This window comes from Microtus pennsylvanicus, chromosome X, assembly GCF_037038515.1.
Source record: "Microtus pennsylvanicus isolate mMicPen1 chromosome X, mMicPen1.hap1, whole genome shotgun sequence".
Taxonomy (NCBI): domain Eukaryota; kingdom Metazoa; phylum Chordata; class Mammalia; order Rodentia; family Cricetidae; genus Microtus; species Microtus pennsylvanicus.
Window position 1 is genome coordinate 81,466,340 of NC_134601.1, and position 17,996 is coordinate 81,484,335.

Genomic DNA, 17,996 nt, shown 5'->3' on the forward strand with positions numbered 1-17,996 from the left:
TGAATGTTGCCTGTGCCATAGCACATGTGAGGAAGTAACAAGAATACTTTGGGAATTGGATCTTTCCTTCCATCATTGTGGAAGCCAGGGATTGAACTCAACTTGTCTGGACTGATGATGGCAAGCTATTTTACCCACTGAACCATATAGTCAGTCTTATATTGCTATTTATATTTCCTTTCTTTTCTTTTTTTTGGGGGGGGGGTGGTTTGAGACAGGGTTTCTGTTTGACTTTCAAGCCGGTCCTGGAACTAGCACTTGTAGACCAGGCTGGCCTCAAATTCAAAGATCCGCCTACCTCTGCCTTCCAAGTGCTGGGATTAAAGGTGCGTGTAACCACCGCCCCGCTGCTCTTTATATTTTCATATGAAATGCTAATAAAGTAGGTAAAACCAAAATGTCTTGTGCAAGTATAAACATTTTTTTGTCAATCAGATATCAACTTTTCTTTGTTATTTGCAGCTAGGAAACAGTTATTATTAGTATTTTGATAATTGTTCCTAGTGATTCTTAAGTTCTTTGCGTGGTTCTTAGCTCAGTGATTCCCAGACTAGTCTTACTTGCTTATTGGTTCAGGCTGACTTCTTGTCTAGAATAATTGTTCAAATTCTATATTAATAGCAATTAAATAGCATTTCTAGGAACTTCGGTTCCATCAAGAACTTAGTTTGTAGTTCAGAATTAATTGATTCAGTAGAGTGTTTGATTCTGGGGAAGACAACTGAGACAACCAAACTGTTACTATGTTTGTGTCCAGATAGGCTCTGTTCCATTGATATTCTCCTGCCTTTTGGTGATTTAGAGCTGAGTTACCTTTCAGTTGGTTTTTTTTTTGTTTGTCTTGTGCCTAACACTCATACAAATCTTACAGTCAGCTTTTTAATTTTTTCAATGTATATCTTGCTGAACCTTTTAGATTTTAATTATAAGATTTTGTGTTAAATTAATACTTAATTAGGAGAAATAATTACTGGATTGATCTTCTAATCCATGAACACTAGTCTTTTTTTTTTAAGTCTTGTTTTTAGCCAGTCACTCATATCTTTGGACTTGATTGAAGATTTTCTCGAATTGGCTAGTAGGGAGAAAACAGAAGATAAAGATAAACCTCTTATCTATAAAGGTAAGTTATAAGCATGCCTACATTATTATAAGCTTTAAAACACTCACTTGAGCATATATAAACATTTTAAGGATAAAGGAAACCAAACTATGCAATTTTTCACAACCCTGATAATTCAGAATTAGCTTGTATTTTCTCCTTGTGTTTATTCACAGACATCTATGTATCATCTCTGTTTCTTCCCCTTTCATCCCCTGTTTTAAAACAGGTTCTTGATGTTTAACTAGGCTGGCCCCAAACTCATGATCTTCTGGCCTCAACTTTGTGCTTGAGTGCATCACAGCATTTGTTATTATGCTTGCTTGTTTTGTTTTATTTTATTTTGTTTGTTTAAATATTTCTTTTGTATATTTAAGGTATGATGTTAATGGGATACAAATAGTAAAATGACTACTACACTGAATTATATTAATGTATTTTTTGTTGTTATTCTTTTGTGCCAAGATTTGCTAAAATCCATTTATCAAAAATCTAATATGCTAATACAGTGTTTCATTATTAGCTTCTTTCACTTTGTGAGCTAAATTCAATGTTATTCTATTTGTGGCAGGTGTTATTAAGTTATACTTTGTGTATGATCTATTATCCCACTGTTGGATGAGGCCGCTTGTTTGTCTTGGCTGCCCAGAACCAAAATAGTTACATAGAAACCATATTAATTAAATCACTGCTTGGCCCATTAGCTCTAGCTTCTTATTGGTTAACTTATATATTAATTTAACTCTTTTTTATTAATCTGCATATCGCCACATAGCAGTGGCTTACCGGCAAAGGTTCAGCATGTCTGACTCTAGTGGCGGCTCCATGGCATCTCTCTTTCCGCCCTTCTCTCCCAGCATTCAGTTCTGTCTTCTCTGCCTACCTATGTTCTGCCCTATTATAGGTCCAAAGCAGTTTCTTTGTTCCTTAATGATAATCACAGCATACAGAGGGAAATCCCCCATCATCCCACTGTCTGCCTCATTTCACATTTTCATCAGTCATTCATTGATACTGGGTATGTTTTCACCTTTGGGCTATTGTAAACGGTGATGTTTTGACTATTTTGAGTTTTTGTATATTTAAACACAAATTTTCTAATATTTTGAATGGGATTGTAGGCTGTCATAGTTCTATAGGGCAATTCTTTTTAAACTTATTGAAGAGTCTGGGGATGTAGCTCAGTGATAGAGCATGCAACTTGGATGTACAAAGCAAGTTTCAGCTCCAGGACCACAAGAAACAAAAACCAACACATAGTAGGTAATCAGACCTTGGAGGCTGAGCTGTGTGTGGGCTTAGGTTGCTTCCCATGGTTGTGTTTGTAACCTTTCTCTTTCTCTATGCCTTTCAACGGTCCTGTCTACTTTGTCATGTTTCCTCATGCTTTCCCTCCCTTCTCTCTTCAGAATAAAGCCCTTGGTTATTCTGACTCTTTTTTTAATTTTCTGACAGGAATTCTTTGTATAATAGATCTGACTGTCTTGTAATTCACTCTGTAGACCAGACCGGCGTTGAACTCACAGAGATCCTCCTGCCTCTGCCTCACAAGTGCTGGGATTAAAGGTGTGCACCACAACCACCTGGCAGTTACTCTGATTCTTGTATTTCAGAGACAGTTTGTAAATCACTATTTTTACTCAAAGTCCTTGACTTTGTTTTGGGGTGTTCCTTTGTTAGGCTAATTTATATTTTTTTCTGATCACTAGTAAAGTTGACCTATTTTTGTTTTTTTAATATGCTTTTCAATTGGTTCCTTTTTTTTATCATCTAGTTTGGGGCAAGTTTTTCTAACCCTGGCTGACCTGAAACTAGCTCTGTAGACCAGACTGGCCTCAAACTCAGAGAGATTCACCTTCCTGTGTCTCTTGAGTGCTGCATGTATCACCACTGCCTGGCTCAGTTTATTTCTAATTTTATGATTTGTCTTTGCAAGCATTGGTTACAACTACCAATGGAGTTTTTTAAGTGACTATTTTTACTACTCCTAGGATTGGCACTGTGTATTGTGTATGTTAGATTTAAGGAACACCACAGTAAATCATGGTAGTGCTTGATCAAACACATATAACCCTAGTTGCAAATTAAAAAGTGTTTGGTAATCTGAAGTTTTTTAAGTATCGGAATTTGGAATACTATAGGTTTTAATTTAGAGTATCAGATTCAGATTAGAAATTATAATCTAGCTGTCTGTGCAAAATGTCCAAAGTCAGAGAACTCCAGAATCTTGAGTTTTAGGTACTGACCTAAAGTTCCAGGCCAGTGAGGGTAGAGGCTGACATTTCTCAGGTATTTTCTACCTCTTGTTTGAGCAAGATACTAGGATTTACAGGCATGAGCCACCAGAGCCAGTGTGGTGAATTTATTCATGATGTAATTAATTATCTCTTGTTTTGGAAAGGACCGTATTTCTGCTAGACGTAATGACAGTACTATAATTCTGGCACTAGGAAGGCAGAGACAAGAAGGATTGTGTTGGCAGTCTTGGCTATGGGGTGAAACCCTGTCTCAATACAACACTGGAAAGGGGGGAAGGATATATTTTGTACAATAAGAAGAGATAAACTCATTTCTGTTTTCTGAGGATGGGACCTCGGGGCTTTGTACATGCTAGAAGAGTATACTGCTCATCTGTTCAGTAATATAACCTACCTTCTTGTTTGGTTTTTGTGTGTATATGTGTGCCTGTACACAAGTGCCTCTGAGTACCTGAGGATCAGAGTCAGCCTCAGGTATCTTCCTCAGTCACTCTTTCTTATTTTTTTTTTTTTTGAAACAAAGTCTCTCACTGACTGGAGCTCACAAATCCAGCTAGGCTGACTGGCCAGTAAGCCCTTAGCATCAGGAGCCCATCACCATGCCCAGCTTTTGCCTGGGTGCTAGGGATCAGAACTCAGATCCTCATATTTGCACAGCCGGCCATGAGCCATTAACCCAGTTTGTTTCTGTTCCTAAATATATAGTCTCGAATTCACTCTTATCTGAGCCTGGCCTTGAAGTTCTTGTCCTCTTGCCTCTACCTCCCAAGTGGTGCTGGAATTGTATGCATTTACTCTCTACCACATCTGGTTTTCTTTTGTACTGAGAATCCAGGGCTTCATGCACTTGCCAACTTAGCTATATCTTTTTTTTTTATCTTATTTTGATATTTTGAGAATGTCTAGTTATGGAGTACTAGCCTGACCTGGACTTGAAATTCTCCATCAGTCTTCCTAGTGCTGGGATTATAAGCATGTACTATTATGCCTGCTCTACCATCCATTTAATTTTTTTTAAAGTTTATGTATTTATTTTTTTTAAAAAAAGATATTTTCTCATTTTACATACCGATCCCAGTTTCTATTCCCTCCCCTCCTCCTACTCCCTCTACCTTCCCCCCAACTCCAACTCCCATCCATTCCTCAGAGAGAGTAAGGCTTTCCATGGAGAGTTAGCAAAGTCTAGCACATTGCTTTGAGGCAGGGCTAAGGCCCTTTCCACTATATCTAGGCCGAGCAAGGTATTCATATAAAGAGAATGGGTTCCAGAAACCTGTATAAGCAGTAGGGATAAATCCTGGTCCCACTACCAGTGGCTCCACAAACTGCCCAAGCCACACAACTGTCCCCTACATTCAGAGGGCCTGGTTTGGTCCTATGCAGGTTCCCCTGCTGTCGGGCTGGAGTTGCTGAACTACCAAAGTTCAATTAGAGGGAGGAGCAATAATATGCATAAAGGAATCAATACCATGATACAGATGCCTACTGAACTAGCTTAAGTGAGTTAATGGGAGTTCAGCAACTCCAGCCTGACAGCAGGGGAACCTGCTGTAGATCTCTGCATCTGTAAACAAAAATTTCTTTCCCTCTTGGTGCCACAAGTTCAGTCCCAAAGAAACACACAGAGGCTTATATTGATTATAAACTGTTTGGCTTATTAGCTCAGGCTTATTATTAACTAGGTTTCACAACTTAAATTAGCCCATAATTCTTATCTATGATTAGTTACATGGCTTGCTATCTTTTCTCACTGCAGCATTTTCCTCTGCATCTAGGTGGCGACTCTAAACTGAGCCTTTCCTCTTCCTAGAATTCTCCTAGTCTGGTCACCCCATCTTTACTTCCTGCCTGGCTACTTGCCAATCATTCTTTTATTAAACCTATAATAGTGACAAATCATTTCAGGGTACAAGAGCATTATCCCATAGCATGTATCTGTTTCCATCAGCTGCTGGATGAAGGTTCTATGATGACATTTAAGATATTCATCAATCTGACTATAGGACACAGTCAGTTTGGTACCTTCTTCTCTATTGCTTAGGATTTTAGCTGGGGTCATCCTTGTGGATTCCTGGGAACTTCTCTCGTGCCAGGTTTCTTGCTAACCCCATAATGTCTCACTCAATCAAGATACCTTTTTCCTTGTTCTCCCTCTCTGTCCTTCCCCCATCTCTGCTATCCCATTTCCTCAACTAATCCTTCCCCTTCTCCTTCTTCTTTCTTCCTCCCCTTCCCTTCCACCCTCCCTTCCTCCTCCATCCCCATGTCCCAATTTTCTCAGGAGATCTTGTCTGTTTCCCCTTTCCAGGGCGATCCATATATGTTTCTCATAGGGTTCTCCTTGTTACCGAGCTTCTCTGGGGTTAAGGACTGTAGGCTGGTTATCCTTTGCTTTATGTCTAATATCCTCTATAAGTGAGTACATACCATGTTCCTCTTTCTGGGTCTGGGTTACTTCACTGAGGATGGTTTTTCTAGTTCCATCCATTTGCCTACAAATTTCAAGATGTCATTGTTTTTCGTTTTTTTTTAAAGGCACTGAGTAGTACTCCATTGTTTAAATGTATTACATTTTCTTCATCCATTCTTTGGTTGAGGGGCATCTAGGCTGTTTCCAGGTTCTGGCTATTACGAGTAATGCTGCTATGAACATAGTCGAGCAGATGTTCTTATAGTATGATTGAGCATACTTTGGGTATATGCCCAAATGTGGTATTGCTGGGTTGTGCGTTAGGTTGAGTCCCAATTTTCTGGGAAACCGCCATACTGTTTTCCAAAGTGGCTGTACAAGTTTGCCCTCCCACCAGCAATGGAGAAGTGTTTCCCTTACTCTGCATCCTCTTCAACATAAGCTATCGTTGGTATTTTTGATGTTAGCCATTCTGACTGATGTAAGATAGTATCTCAGAGTCGTTTTCATTTGCATTTACCTGATAGCTAAGGATGTTGAGCATTTTCTTAAGTATCTTTCGGCCATTTGAGATTCTTCTGTTAGAATTCTCTTAGATCCGTAGCCCATTTTTTAATTGGGTTATTTGGAACTTTGATGTCTATTTTCTTGAGTTCTCTATATATTTTGGAGATCAGTCCTGTGTGATGTAGGGTTGGTGAAAATTTTTTTTTCCATTCTGTAGGCTGCCTTTTCGTCTTTTTGATGTTGTCCTTTGCTTTACAGAAGCTTCTCAGATTCAGAACTTGAAATTCTCCGTTAGCCCTCCTAGTGCTGGGATTATAGGCATATAGTATTATGCCTGGCCTATCATCCACTTAAAGTTTTTTTTTTTATTACGCTTATTTAGTGTGTGCATGTGCGGGGATGTGAGTGGAGGTCAGAAAACAATTTGAGTTCAGTTTTGTCTTCAACCTGGTGGATCAAATTCAGGCCAAGCTTTGTAGCAAGAATTTGGCCATCTTCCTTTTAAGTGATACTCAAGGAAAAAAAATCTACTAATATTAGTAGGGTAACACATCAAATTCCTCTTTTGAGTTTTCTGTTTACATTTTCAGGTGAAGGGAAGTGGCTCAGGAATATTGACTATTACCGCTTGGATGGTTCTACTACTGCACAGTCAAGGAAAAAGTGGGCCGAGGAATTTAATGATGAAACCAATGTGAGGTATGGTGCTTGTTCTACACGTATAGATATTTTAAATGTAGTTTCAGTAAAATTATATTTTTAATATATCCTCTCATTTTTAACAAATGATGAAATTAAGGCCTAAACCAGGTCAATCACACTCTTCATTCCAAAAATTTGTTTATGGAATCCTATACATTGTAGCAATACGAGTCTCACTTCATTTACTTACTGAAATGTATTTATTTGTGCCAGACATGGTAGCACATACTTTAATTCCAGCATTTGGGAAACAGAAACAGGTAAATCTTTGTAGGTTCAATGCCAGCCTCATCTATGTAGCAATTTGCAAGGCAGCTAGGCCAACATTGTAAGATTTTGTCTCAAAAAACTATTTGTGATTTTTTTGCTTATTTCCTGATTATTTTTAAATTCTAGGTCATCATAGGGATATATACAGTGTGTGTAGCCTTGCCTTCTCAGGGACATTGAATTTTTCCCAGGTTTTGGGATTAAAGCTATTATGAATGTCCTTGTATAAGTTTTTCCTCAATGCTATTTCCCTATGTGTGATGCAATCTAAGGATCGTAATTTCTGGGTTTTTTTTGTGATAATTTTTTTTTTTAGACAGCGTTTCTCTGCCTACAGTCTTAGCTGTCCTGGAACTAGCTCTTAACACCAGGCTGTCCTGGAACTCACAGAGACCCACCTGCCTCTGCCTCCTGAGTGTTGGGATTAAAGGAGTGTACCATCATTGCCTGGCTAATTTTATCTTTATCTATGAAATTGTCAGTTTTCCACAGTGACTTTATGGTTTGTACTTTTAACAATGTATATGGCACTGCGATTCTACATTCTCCTCGCAACTTAGTATTTTCATGTTTTACAAAATCTAGTTTGTTCATTCATTCATTCATGTTCTCCAAAGGCGGTGCACTGTTCCTGGAGGAACTGCAATATTTGGTCGATGCATGGAGTGGTCATAAACTGTTCCTATTCTATCTCTTAGCTCCAAAAATCCGTATAACATACTCTCTTTTGTTAGAGGATACATTGGATATTAAACTGATAACAGACACTATACTTGATTTTTGCCAAAAGGCTGAGAAACAGTCCTGCAGTGATTTTTACTTTGCTTTTCTTCAATCATAAATGATGCAGAACTAATTTTAATATGTATATTGATAACTTTTTTATTTAAGCCAATTTTATTTATTTTCCATTTATTTATTTATTTTTAATTTTTCCATTCAAAAATTTCCACAGGGAACCCTGCCCTGTGGGAAGTCCAACACCCCCCCCCCCCCCCCGCCCTATATCCAGGCCTAGGAAGTTGTGCATCCAGATAGACTAGGGTCCCAAAAAGCCAGTACATGCAGTAGAAACAAGTCCCAGTGCCTTTATCAGTGGCTTCTCAGTCATTCCCCATTGTCAGCCACATTCAGAGAGTCTGGTTTGATCACATGCTCATTCAGTTCCGGTCCAGCTGGATTTAGTGAGCTCCCATTAGCTCAGGCACACTGTCTCAGTGGGTGGACCAACCCCTGGCGGTCCTGACTTTCTTGCTCATCTTCTCCCTCCTTCTGCTCTTCAACTGGACCTTGGGAGCTCAGTCCAGTGCTCTGATGTGAGTCTCTGTCTCTATCTCCATCACCGCACAAAGATTCTATGGTGATATTCGAAATAATCATCGGTGTGATTATGGGGCAAGGACAGTTCAGGCACCCTCTCCCGCGCGGACACCTGCGTACCCCTCTAGAGCCAAGTCTCTTGCCAACCCTAAAATGGCTCCCTTAATGTAGATATCTTCTTCCCTGCTCCTGTATCCACCCTTCCTCCATCTCAACCATCCCATTCCCCCAAGCTCTCCCCAGTTCTTCCCTTCTGCCTTCTCTCTCCCCTCTCCCCTTCTCCCAACCCCCCTTCCTTCCACCCCTACCCCCACCCTCATGCTTGCAACTTTTGCCCGGTGTTTTTGCCTGCTTCCAATTTCCAGGAGGATTTATATATTTTTTCTTTGGGTTCACCTTGTTATTTGTTAAGCCAATTTTATACATACTATATTTTGATCATATTCTATCCCCTCCTTCAGCCCCTCTTAATCTTTAAGTCATCTTTAATTATAAATTATTGTAGGTTTTAATATTAATAATATAACTATAATTAATATAATAGTACAATTGTTTTTTGTGGGAAGTTGATTTTTCTTATTAAAGTATACAGTGTATGTGTACTTTTGTAATATTAAAGTCATAATAACTAAGCATTTATTTTACATTTTCATTTTTAGAGGGCGATTGTTTATCATTTCCACCAAAGCAGGGTCTCTTGGAATTAACCTGGTAGCTGCTAATAGAGTGATTATATTTGATGCTTCTTGGAATCCATCTTATGACATCCAGAGTATATTCAGAGTTTATCGCTTTGGACAAACTAAGCCTGTTTATGTGTATAGGTTCTTAGCTCAGGTAGGTTTGTCGTTTGCATTCTTTTTATACTAAGAAGTTGATGTTAATAATCTAGAGGTGCAGAACATATACAGATGAAACTGATAATACTTTAGACATGCCCAGCGTAGGTCTCTTAGAAAGAGACATACTTGAAAATATTCTATAAATAAAACTGATATCAAGTTAGGTCAGACAGAAGCCAGACGTCGTGTTGCACAGCTGTGGTCCCAGCACATAGGACCTGTAGGTAGGATGGTGGCGCTTTCAATGACAATCTTGGTTACATAGTGAGACCTCTGTTTAAAAACAAAGTCAACTCCCCTCAGAATTCAGATTTAATAAAATTCATCAAAATTCAAGAAATAGATGCATTTCAAGGTCATTTGTGTTTGTAGAGTCAAGGTGCCCTTTTAACTGACACATCTGTTTCAGGAGCAGGTAGGACATATACTCTCCACTTGAACCCAAATCTGGGCTTCTCTCAGTTGCAGCCTGATATTTACTAGCAGATATTTATTTACTTGATCTTCTTTAGTGTGACATGTGTACAGCTTCTTTGTATTTTAGTTTATAAGTAATGTATAGTATATGTCAGTATATTAGTTTATCTTGAATTTTAGAAAGCCATATTTGAATTATAAGACGTTTTGCGTATTGTTAGCCTATTATATATCACATTAAAAATCTGGTTTCCCGTATTCTAATTTCAGTACCTATCTAAATTCTTATTTCTTGTGCCTTCTATTTCTGTTTATCCTGATATCTGCCTGCTCTTTGACTTTCATAAAGTATAGAATTATCTCAAAGCAGGCCACAAATCCATTTTGGTCAGATAATTTAGAATAACTCTTCATAGTCAAATTTTATTAACCTGATGACAAATTAAGACGGTAAGTTTCCTAGAATAGATGAATTCTTTCATGAATGGACTAACATTGTTAGGGATTTTTTTGTGGCAACATGTGACCTTGAAATTTTAGCATTTCATATTAACGTGTAACTAGATTTATCCATAAGTTTTATGTTGACCAATTTTTTTATCTGTGTATTGTTTCTTTGTTTTTTAAACAAAGGGAACCATGGAAGATAAGATTTATGATCGACAGGTAACAAAGCAGTCACTGTCTTTTCGAGTTGTTGATCAACAGCAGGTTGAACGTCATTTTACTATGAATGAGCTTACTGAACTTTATACTTTTGAGCCAGACTTATTAGATGACCCCAATTCAGAAAAGAAGAAGAAAAGGGACACCCCCATGCTGCCAAAGGTATGTCTTTTCAGATTATTAGGTTAACTAACAAATCAAATGCCAACAGGGACCAAGGAAATTGTGCTACTACAATGAAGATGAGATTCTGATTAAGGCTGTGTGTACTTCATACATTTTCAGAGACTAAATTGATATTTAACAAACTTTAGTCTATATGATTATAAGTGAAAGAATGCTTAATTACTTATCAATACAACACCACAAAGAAGATAATATTTCTGAAAACCATAAACGTTATTTATGCCAAATAACATTTCCACCACCCAGAAAGAAATCTAATCAGAAATCTGAGTGGAAATCATTAAAACTGTGTTTTCCTAAGCTTTAAATTGAAGGCATGTTTATATGACTAATCTACTAGTAAGTTAGTTGTCTGTTCTTTAACCTTTTTTTCTCTCATAGAGCAATTAAGAATCAGCAAATGGGTGTATGAAAATTTTCCCATCATCACTACTTGTTAGGGAGCCGCAAAATCAAAAACATAATGAATGAGATTCTACCTTATATCTGTTAGGGTAGCTAAGAATCCAAGGAATAAGAAGTAGTCAGTATTGGTGAGAATGTGGATATAAAGGGAACCGTGTGCACTTTTGGTAAGCATGTAAATTATTGCACCCACAACTCAAAACAGTAAAGAGGTTCTTTGATTTTGTTGGGTTTTTTGAGACAGGGTTTCTTTGTGTAGCCCTGGCTGTCCTGGAATTCACTACATAGACCAGGCTGACTTCAAACTCACAAAGATCCACCTGCCTCTGCCTCCTGAGTGCTGGGATTAAGGTGGAGTGGACGTTCCTTAAAAAAATAAAATAAAATTACATATATAAAGCAAGTTCCATGACAGGCTCCAAAGCTACACTAAGAAACCCGGTCTCAAAAAAATCATTAACATTAAGAGAATTAGGAAAGCAGCTATCTGGGTGCCATATCAATACAACAGTGTAACTTCTGTCACTTATAAAAGTATTTATTAGTTCTTCATGTGGCTGTGCACATTCAAGTAAAGCAAATAGGCTTAGGAAGGAAGTTCTTTTTTACAAGCAACAGTCTCTAATGAGTAAAGGTTATAAGGTTATAGCTAAAACTTGAAACTCATTTTCATAATTGTGTTTGCTGTTCCACAGAGATGATTCAGGGCTAGCAATGTGTGACTAAATGAGATCAGGTAGGCCAAAACAGCAGACACTCAAGCCTGCATCCCCTTTTAGGTAGACTCCCTCTGCTTTTATGTACTTCGTTATAAGTTTAATAAGTTTTTTATCTTGCCTTAAGTAACAAAATGAATATTCTGGGTTGTATATTAGAAATCTATACAGACATGTAAAAGGACTACCCAGTTTGTTGGGAAAAGTTAGGGAGAGGACTTGCTTGAAGAAGGCTTGAAGAAAAGAAAATAGAAGTGTGTGGCTATGGTATTGCTGAGACCACAGGGAGGACAGGCAAAAGAAATGTGCATAAAATGGCACAAGTTTTGGGAGCCTCAAGAAATCAGATCATCACCACTGTAAGTTTACAGTGGCAGTACAGAAGTAGGCTTACTTGGCAAGAGAAGAAGAAAAAAATGCTCCAAGGCAGAAGGGAATTGTGATCATAGTACTTAAGTTAGGAATCATATTATGGCTACGGAATCTATTAAATTTTAAACAGAAACATTTTCTATCTAAGTTATTCTTAGAAAAATAACTTTGTATCAGTGTAGAAGATGAACTGGAGAAAGTAAAATAGATGTTAAGAAACTTGTTAGGATACTATTAATATGATATAGGTGAATGGTAATAGCAGACCTAAAACAAGGTGGTTATAGTGGAGTAGGTATTGTATAGTTACTCAATAAGTGTTATTTTTGTTCCTTAGGCTTGTATTTACAAGTTCATTTCATCATGCTAATATTTTGATAGTATTTATTTTGATATTTGTAGTGAAACATTTCTTGTCTTTTGAATCTGCTTTTATCATCAAAGCTACTTCTATTACAGTAAAATTGTGGCACTAGTCCTTTTTATCTATAATTTTTATTCTTTATTTGTAATTAAAATTTATTTAAACATATGGGTTTATTGAAGCAGACTTTCTTTGTGTAGCCCTGGCTGTCCTGAAACTTGCTTAATAGACTAGACTGGCCTTGAACTCACAGAGATTTACCTTCCTTTTCTTCCTGAGTGGTGGGATTAAAGGCATGTGCCACCAGCACCCAGCTACATACAATATATTTTGATCATGTTTTCTTCCTTCTCCCAACTTCTTCCTGCTCCTTTACACCTCCCTACCGAACCAACTTTGTTTTCTCTCTTTTGTTTTGTTATGGTATTTTCCCCCTCCTTTGTTTTGATTTTCATTTTGTGTTTTATTTTTAAGACCGCTATAAATGATTTATCTTCTTCGTTTTTATTAAATTTATTGCCTAGTGTTATCTAAATAGTTATTAAGTAGTATACCTTTTGATGAGTTATTTTTCCTGAATGTACCTAACTTTTATTTCCCTGATATGATTTTGTGTCTTTCTGCCTTATCACATCCTCTTTGTTACACAATTCTTGTCTTGTATTTCTGTTACTATTTAGTTGTACTTTGCAATTTTCTAATTAGATTGGATGTCTCAGACTTTGTTTATTAATCACTTAACTGTGATTTGGTGTCTTATTTTTCTAGCTCTTTAAAAGTAAGAACTACATTCTTCCATTGCTGTCTTCCATATTGTTCTGGTCTTTTAAAAAAACTTCCATCTTTCCTTAATGATCTACTGTCTTTGAAAAGTTTGGTTACAGTTGAATGCGTAGTTTCACTCAGTAACTCAAGGTAGATTTCTGAAAGGAAGATAATTGGTTTGTTTTACCTTGTATTTGGTTTTGTGTAGGTCTTTTTGTGTTCCTGGGGTTGAACCCAGGACGTTGCACTTGTTCCACAAGTACTTTACTCCTAAGCCTCACACTAGCCCTTTATATTGTGTCTTTAGTTCCTTCTTGAAACTATCATAGTAGTCAGCTTCATTCACTGCCTTATCACATTACTCATATTTCCTTAAATCTGCATATAGGATTCTTCATTGTTGTTGCTAATGATAATGTTTTCTTTTAGTGATTTAATTTTAGGGTCTTCTGAATCATGTGTCCTCAATGTGTATATTCTTCTCATATTCTTTTTTTTAAATCTCGGATCTTGCTGTATAGCTTTTACTCACCTTGAATTTACTATGTTACTCAGGCTGTTCTGGAATACCTAGCAGTCTTCCTGCTTCAGCATCCTAAAGGTTGGGATTACTGGTTTGAATTATACGCTCAGCTCTCCTAGTTATGCTTTTTATTGCATTGCTAAAACACCAAGGCCAAAAGCAACATGAGGAAGAAAGGGTTTCTTTGGCTTACAGGTTTAATAATCCATGATCAGTAGAAGTCAAGGTAGAAACTGAGATGCAGGAGCTGAAACAGAGACCATAGAAAAGTGCTGCTTACTTGTTCGCTCCCCCTGATCATCTCAGTTTGCTTTCTTATACACCTCTGGACCACTTGTCCAGGACTGATACCAATCACAGTGTGCTGGTACCTCTCATACCAATAATCAATCTAGAAAAGGCCTCTGACTTGTCTACAGCAATCTAATGGTGGCATTTTCTCTATTAAAGTTCCTCATCTCAGATAATTTCAGTTTGAGTTCAGTTGACAAAAAAAACACAACTCAATGAAACAAAACAAACAAACAAAAACCTGGAATAACTAGCTTCAGTCCATTCTTTTATAATGTTCTTCTATAGTGGTGTATTATTTGTGTTTTAATAAATAAAGTTTGCCTGAAGATCAGAGAGCAAAGCAGCCATACATACAGGCCAGGGCCTGGGGGCACACATTTTTATCCCGAGGACTTGGGAGACAGAGGCATGTGAATCTCTGTGACTACAAGGCCACCGTGAGCTATACAAGATTGAATCTGTCTAAAAGCGAAATAGAGCTCATACAAAGGTGATCCCAGGACTTAGGATCACACACCTTTAATCCCATCGCTAGGGAAGTGGAGACGGGAGTGTTATGGCTGGTTGGAGAGAGGAATATAAGGGGGAAAAGATAGGAACTCAGTGAAATGTGGGGTGTGGAGTCTTCAGGATTCATGATGACAGAATCCCACCAATTTTTTTAGTCTGAGGTAGAGGTGTCAGTGGCTGACTGCTTTCAGCTGAACTAAAGGTAGTAAAGCTAGAGGTATAGAAATCTCCCAAGATCAACTTCTTTTATGCTACTATAGCTACTCTAGCAAGGAAATCTCTATATGATGATCACATTGTGACTTTATGCTATGCAGCAGTTTTAAATGCTTGGGACAGAATTGAAGAAGTAGGAAAGAAGATTGAATCATTTACTAAAGTCATACAGGGGCCAAAAGAAACAAACCTTCATGGATTTCTTACAAAGATTGACATCAGTAATAAATAAAATGATACCAAAAATGAGAAGGTAGACAAATAATGATTGAATCTCTGGCTATTGAGACTGCTAATTCTCGGGCTGGAGAGTTGTCTCAGCCATTAAAGGCTAGTCTTACAACCAAAAATATGAGAGAATGCTAATTCTCAATGCAGAAGGATAATTAGGCCATTAAACACAAGGTCAGCATCTTTGGAGTAATTGATCCTAGATACAATTAGTGTTGAATCTCATGACCATGATGATGTGGTAAGAGGTGATTTTTCAGAGGTTTGAAGAAAAATCGAAATGTCAGGTTTTGTTTCAATTATGGCAAACAAGGTCACTTTAACAGGGATTGTAAACAGGGTATTCCTAAAAACTATTTTTTTTCCAAGCATAATCCATTCAGAACACCCCCCCCTTCTGTATTATGCAGAAATTGTGGCAAAGGCAGACATTGGACTAATGAATGTGGGTCAACAAGGGATTTTCAGTATAATCCTTTGCCATCAAGAAACTCCGTTGAGGGTCTCTTTTCAGTACCCTATGCCAAATCTTGTTCAGTCATTTCCTGCCATAATAGAGGAAACTCCTTTTCAGAGCAACAGTGAACCTAATGCCTATTGTAAGAAACCATACTGCTCTGGATAATAGAATAACTATAGAAAAGAGAACAAAAAAATTCAGGAAAGACCATAAAGCAAATATTTTGACAAACTTCTATAAATGAACAAATACTAAAATTAAAAAGATCTGGTAGACACAGGTGTGAATGTAGCAATAATTTCATCAGAATCTTGGCACCCAAATTGTTTTTTATCAAGCAGCATGGTTGTTTTATCTAAACTGACCTATAAATCTAACAAATGCTTTTCATTTGATCAGAAATAACTTGTCAAAATAGAACCTCCCCAAAATTAGGGTTGGTAAATGGGTTTTATTTCTGTCTTTTCTGGAGAATAAAAGCATCCCATTAAGGAACCCAAAGAACACTGGACAAATGAGAAATCTGAAGAAAAAGGACAAATCATCCCCCCCCCCAAAAAAAAATCTCAAGAAAAAGAGTAAATTGGCCTATTGGTATATCACATTTCCAAACAGGATAAAATTTCATAAGTCTTCCAAAATATTTGCTTCTTCTATTTTCTATAGATATATTAATACAAATGATATTTTTCGAGTCCCACTCCAATTAAAGATTAAAAATGGCTTTGAATTGGAGTGTGGCTCTCTCCTTCTCTAAACCCAAACATGCTTATTGAAGTGAAATCAAATCTCTGTCTCATGTCAGAAGAGCCACCTGATATGGGACAGAAGAAAAACAAAACTTTAAGGACTTTTATTGCCACTAATCTCATAATCCTTTGGTTTTTGACTCTTTAACAGCTTTTCTTAAGGTGTAAGATATATATATAATGAAATTAATGGTCATATAGAGTGCTAATTTTAGAAAAAGGTTTTATCTACCTTCCTGTACATGATTTCGGGTTTTAGTCTCTATCAGTTTTCTGCGGTGAACCATGACTTTGACAATTCCTTCAGGAGTATTATACTATCACTAGGCTGAAAAACACCACCTAAAGATGGGCTTTGGACTACAAACTTCTCAGAACAATTTTTAGGTGTCTAGCTGAGGTAGATCCACCCTAACAGACTACTCTACTCTAGCCAGTACTTGAGACAAACCTTGTACTTTCCCATTACACAGAGACTGGGTTTGGTTAAGTTGTTATTGATTATAGCCAGGAAAAAAATCAAAACAAAAGAAATTAAATGTAAGGTTTTTGTTTTGAAAAGAAAAAAAGGGGTATAGATATGCTAAAATGGTAGATTTTTGAATCTACTCTAAAAAGAAGTGACACAGATGTGATAGGATAAAATGGTAGATTATTGAATCTACTCTGAAAAGTAAAGACAGAGGTTATAGATATATGATAAAAAGGTAGATTATTGAGTCTGCTTTTACTAGTTTTAAATGTTTTACATTGGTCTGGACTCTTGTATGTTGTATAAATTTTGTATATTGATAAAAACTTCAGATTAATTTTGTTAGAGCATACTGTATATACATTTCTACTCTTATTCAAGTTATTGTACCTATACAACTCATTTAACAATGTAATACAAATTTCTAGTCCTTTTAAATTGTTACCAACTGTTTAGTTTAGGATAATAAGGAAATGCAGGTTAGTAGTTAAGCCTCCATTATAATTGAATTTGTAGTTAAATAGGTATATTTTCAAGGTCAAACGAAGGTATATTTTAGATAGACAGGTCATTATCAAACTCTTCAGAGTTCTACAGAATATGGCATTTAAGATGTTTCAATAACAGCAATATTTTATTTATTTGTTAATAAATAAAGCTTACCTTGAAGGTCAGAAGGTAAAACTAAGTCACTAGAGGCCAGGCAGTGGTGTCACACACCTTTAATCCCAGGATTTGGGAGACAGGCGTATGGATCTCTGTGAGTTCAAGGCCACCCTAGGCTACTCAACATCAATGCAAAAATAGATTTAGGTGGTGGTGGCCCATATTTTTAATCTCAGTCCTAGTGAGTCACATGTCTTTAATCCCAGCACTAGTGGAGAATATAAAATGGGAGGAGACAGAAGATCAGGGCTCTGTCTGCAGTCACCCAGTCTTTCTAGAGGTAAGACTTCTCTAGTGGCTTGGCTGTTTTACTTTTCTGATCTTCAGCTTTAACCCCAATATTTTTCTCTGGTTTTTTATTATTCTTGCTATAATTTGTGCCCAGCATTTGGCAAGAATTTCCACATAAAGCCTGAGAAAGTTTTTTAAAAAAGAAAAAAGGATTCTAGACAAGAGAAGAACAGAGTCAAATGAATCTTCTTTGTAACCATCTTTTCTCAAGAGTTGTGGCAATAAATGTGACTCCTGCCTGTTCCTCCACCATGAAGCTAGTCTCCCAGGAAGCTAAGGAAT

General features: G+C 37.1%; 1 protein-coding gene and 1 non-coding gene across 36 annotated transcripts in view; one reads left to right on the plus strand and one right to left on the minus strand.

The window, feature by feature from the left end:
- The window catches only part of Atrx (ATRX chromatin remodeler), a 156,418-nt gene that overhangs the window by 119,341 nt on the left and 19,081 nt on the right, over positions 1–17,996 (plus strand). For all 35 annotated transcript variants that reach the window (XM_075957921.1, XM_075957935.1, XM_075957913.1 and 32 more), the window contains 4 exons: positions 1,017–1,123; positions 6,868–6,976; positions 9,229–9,406; positions 10,462–10,656. In XM_075957921.1, the coding sequence (XP_075814036.1) occupies positions 1,017–1,123; positions 6,868–6,976; positions 9,229–9,406; positions 10,462–10,656 (589 nt within the window). The remainder of the gene's footprint in view (positions 1–1,016; positions 1,124–6,867; positions 6,977–9,228; positions 9,407–10,461; positions 10,657–17,996) is intronic.
- LOC142841923 (U2 spliceosomal RNA) lies at positions 7,865–8,052 on the minus strand. Its single transcript, XR_012909155.1, has one exon. It is a non-coding gene; the product is annotated as a U2 spliceosomal RNA (small nuclear RNA).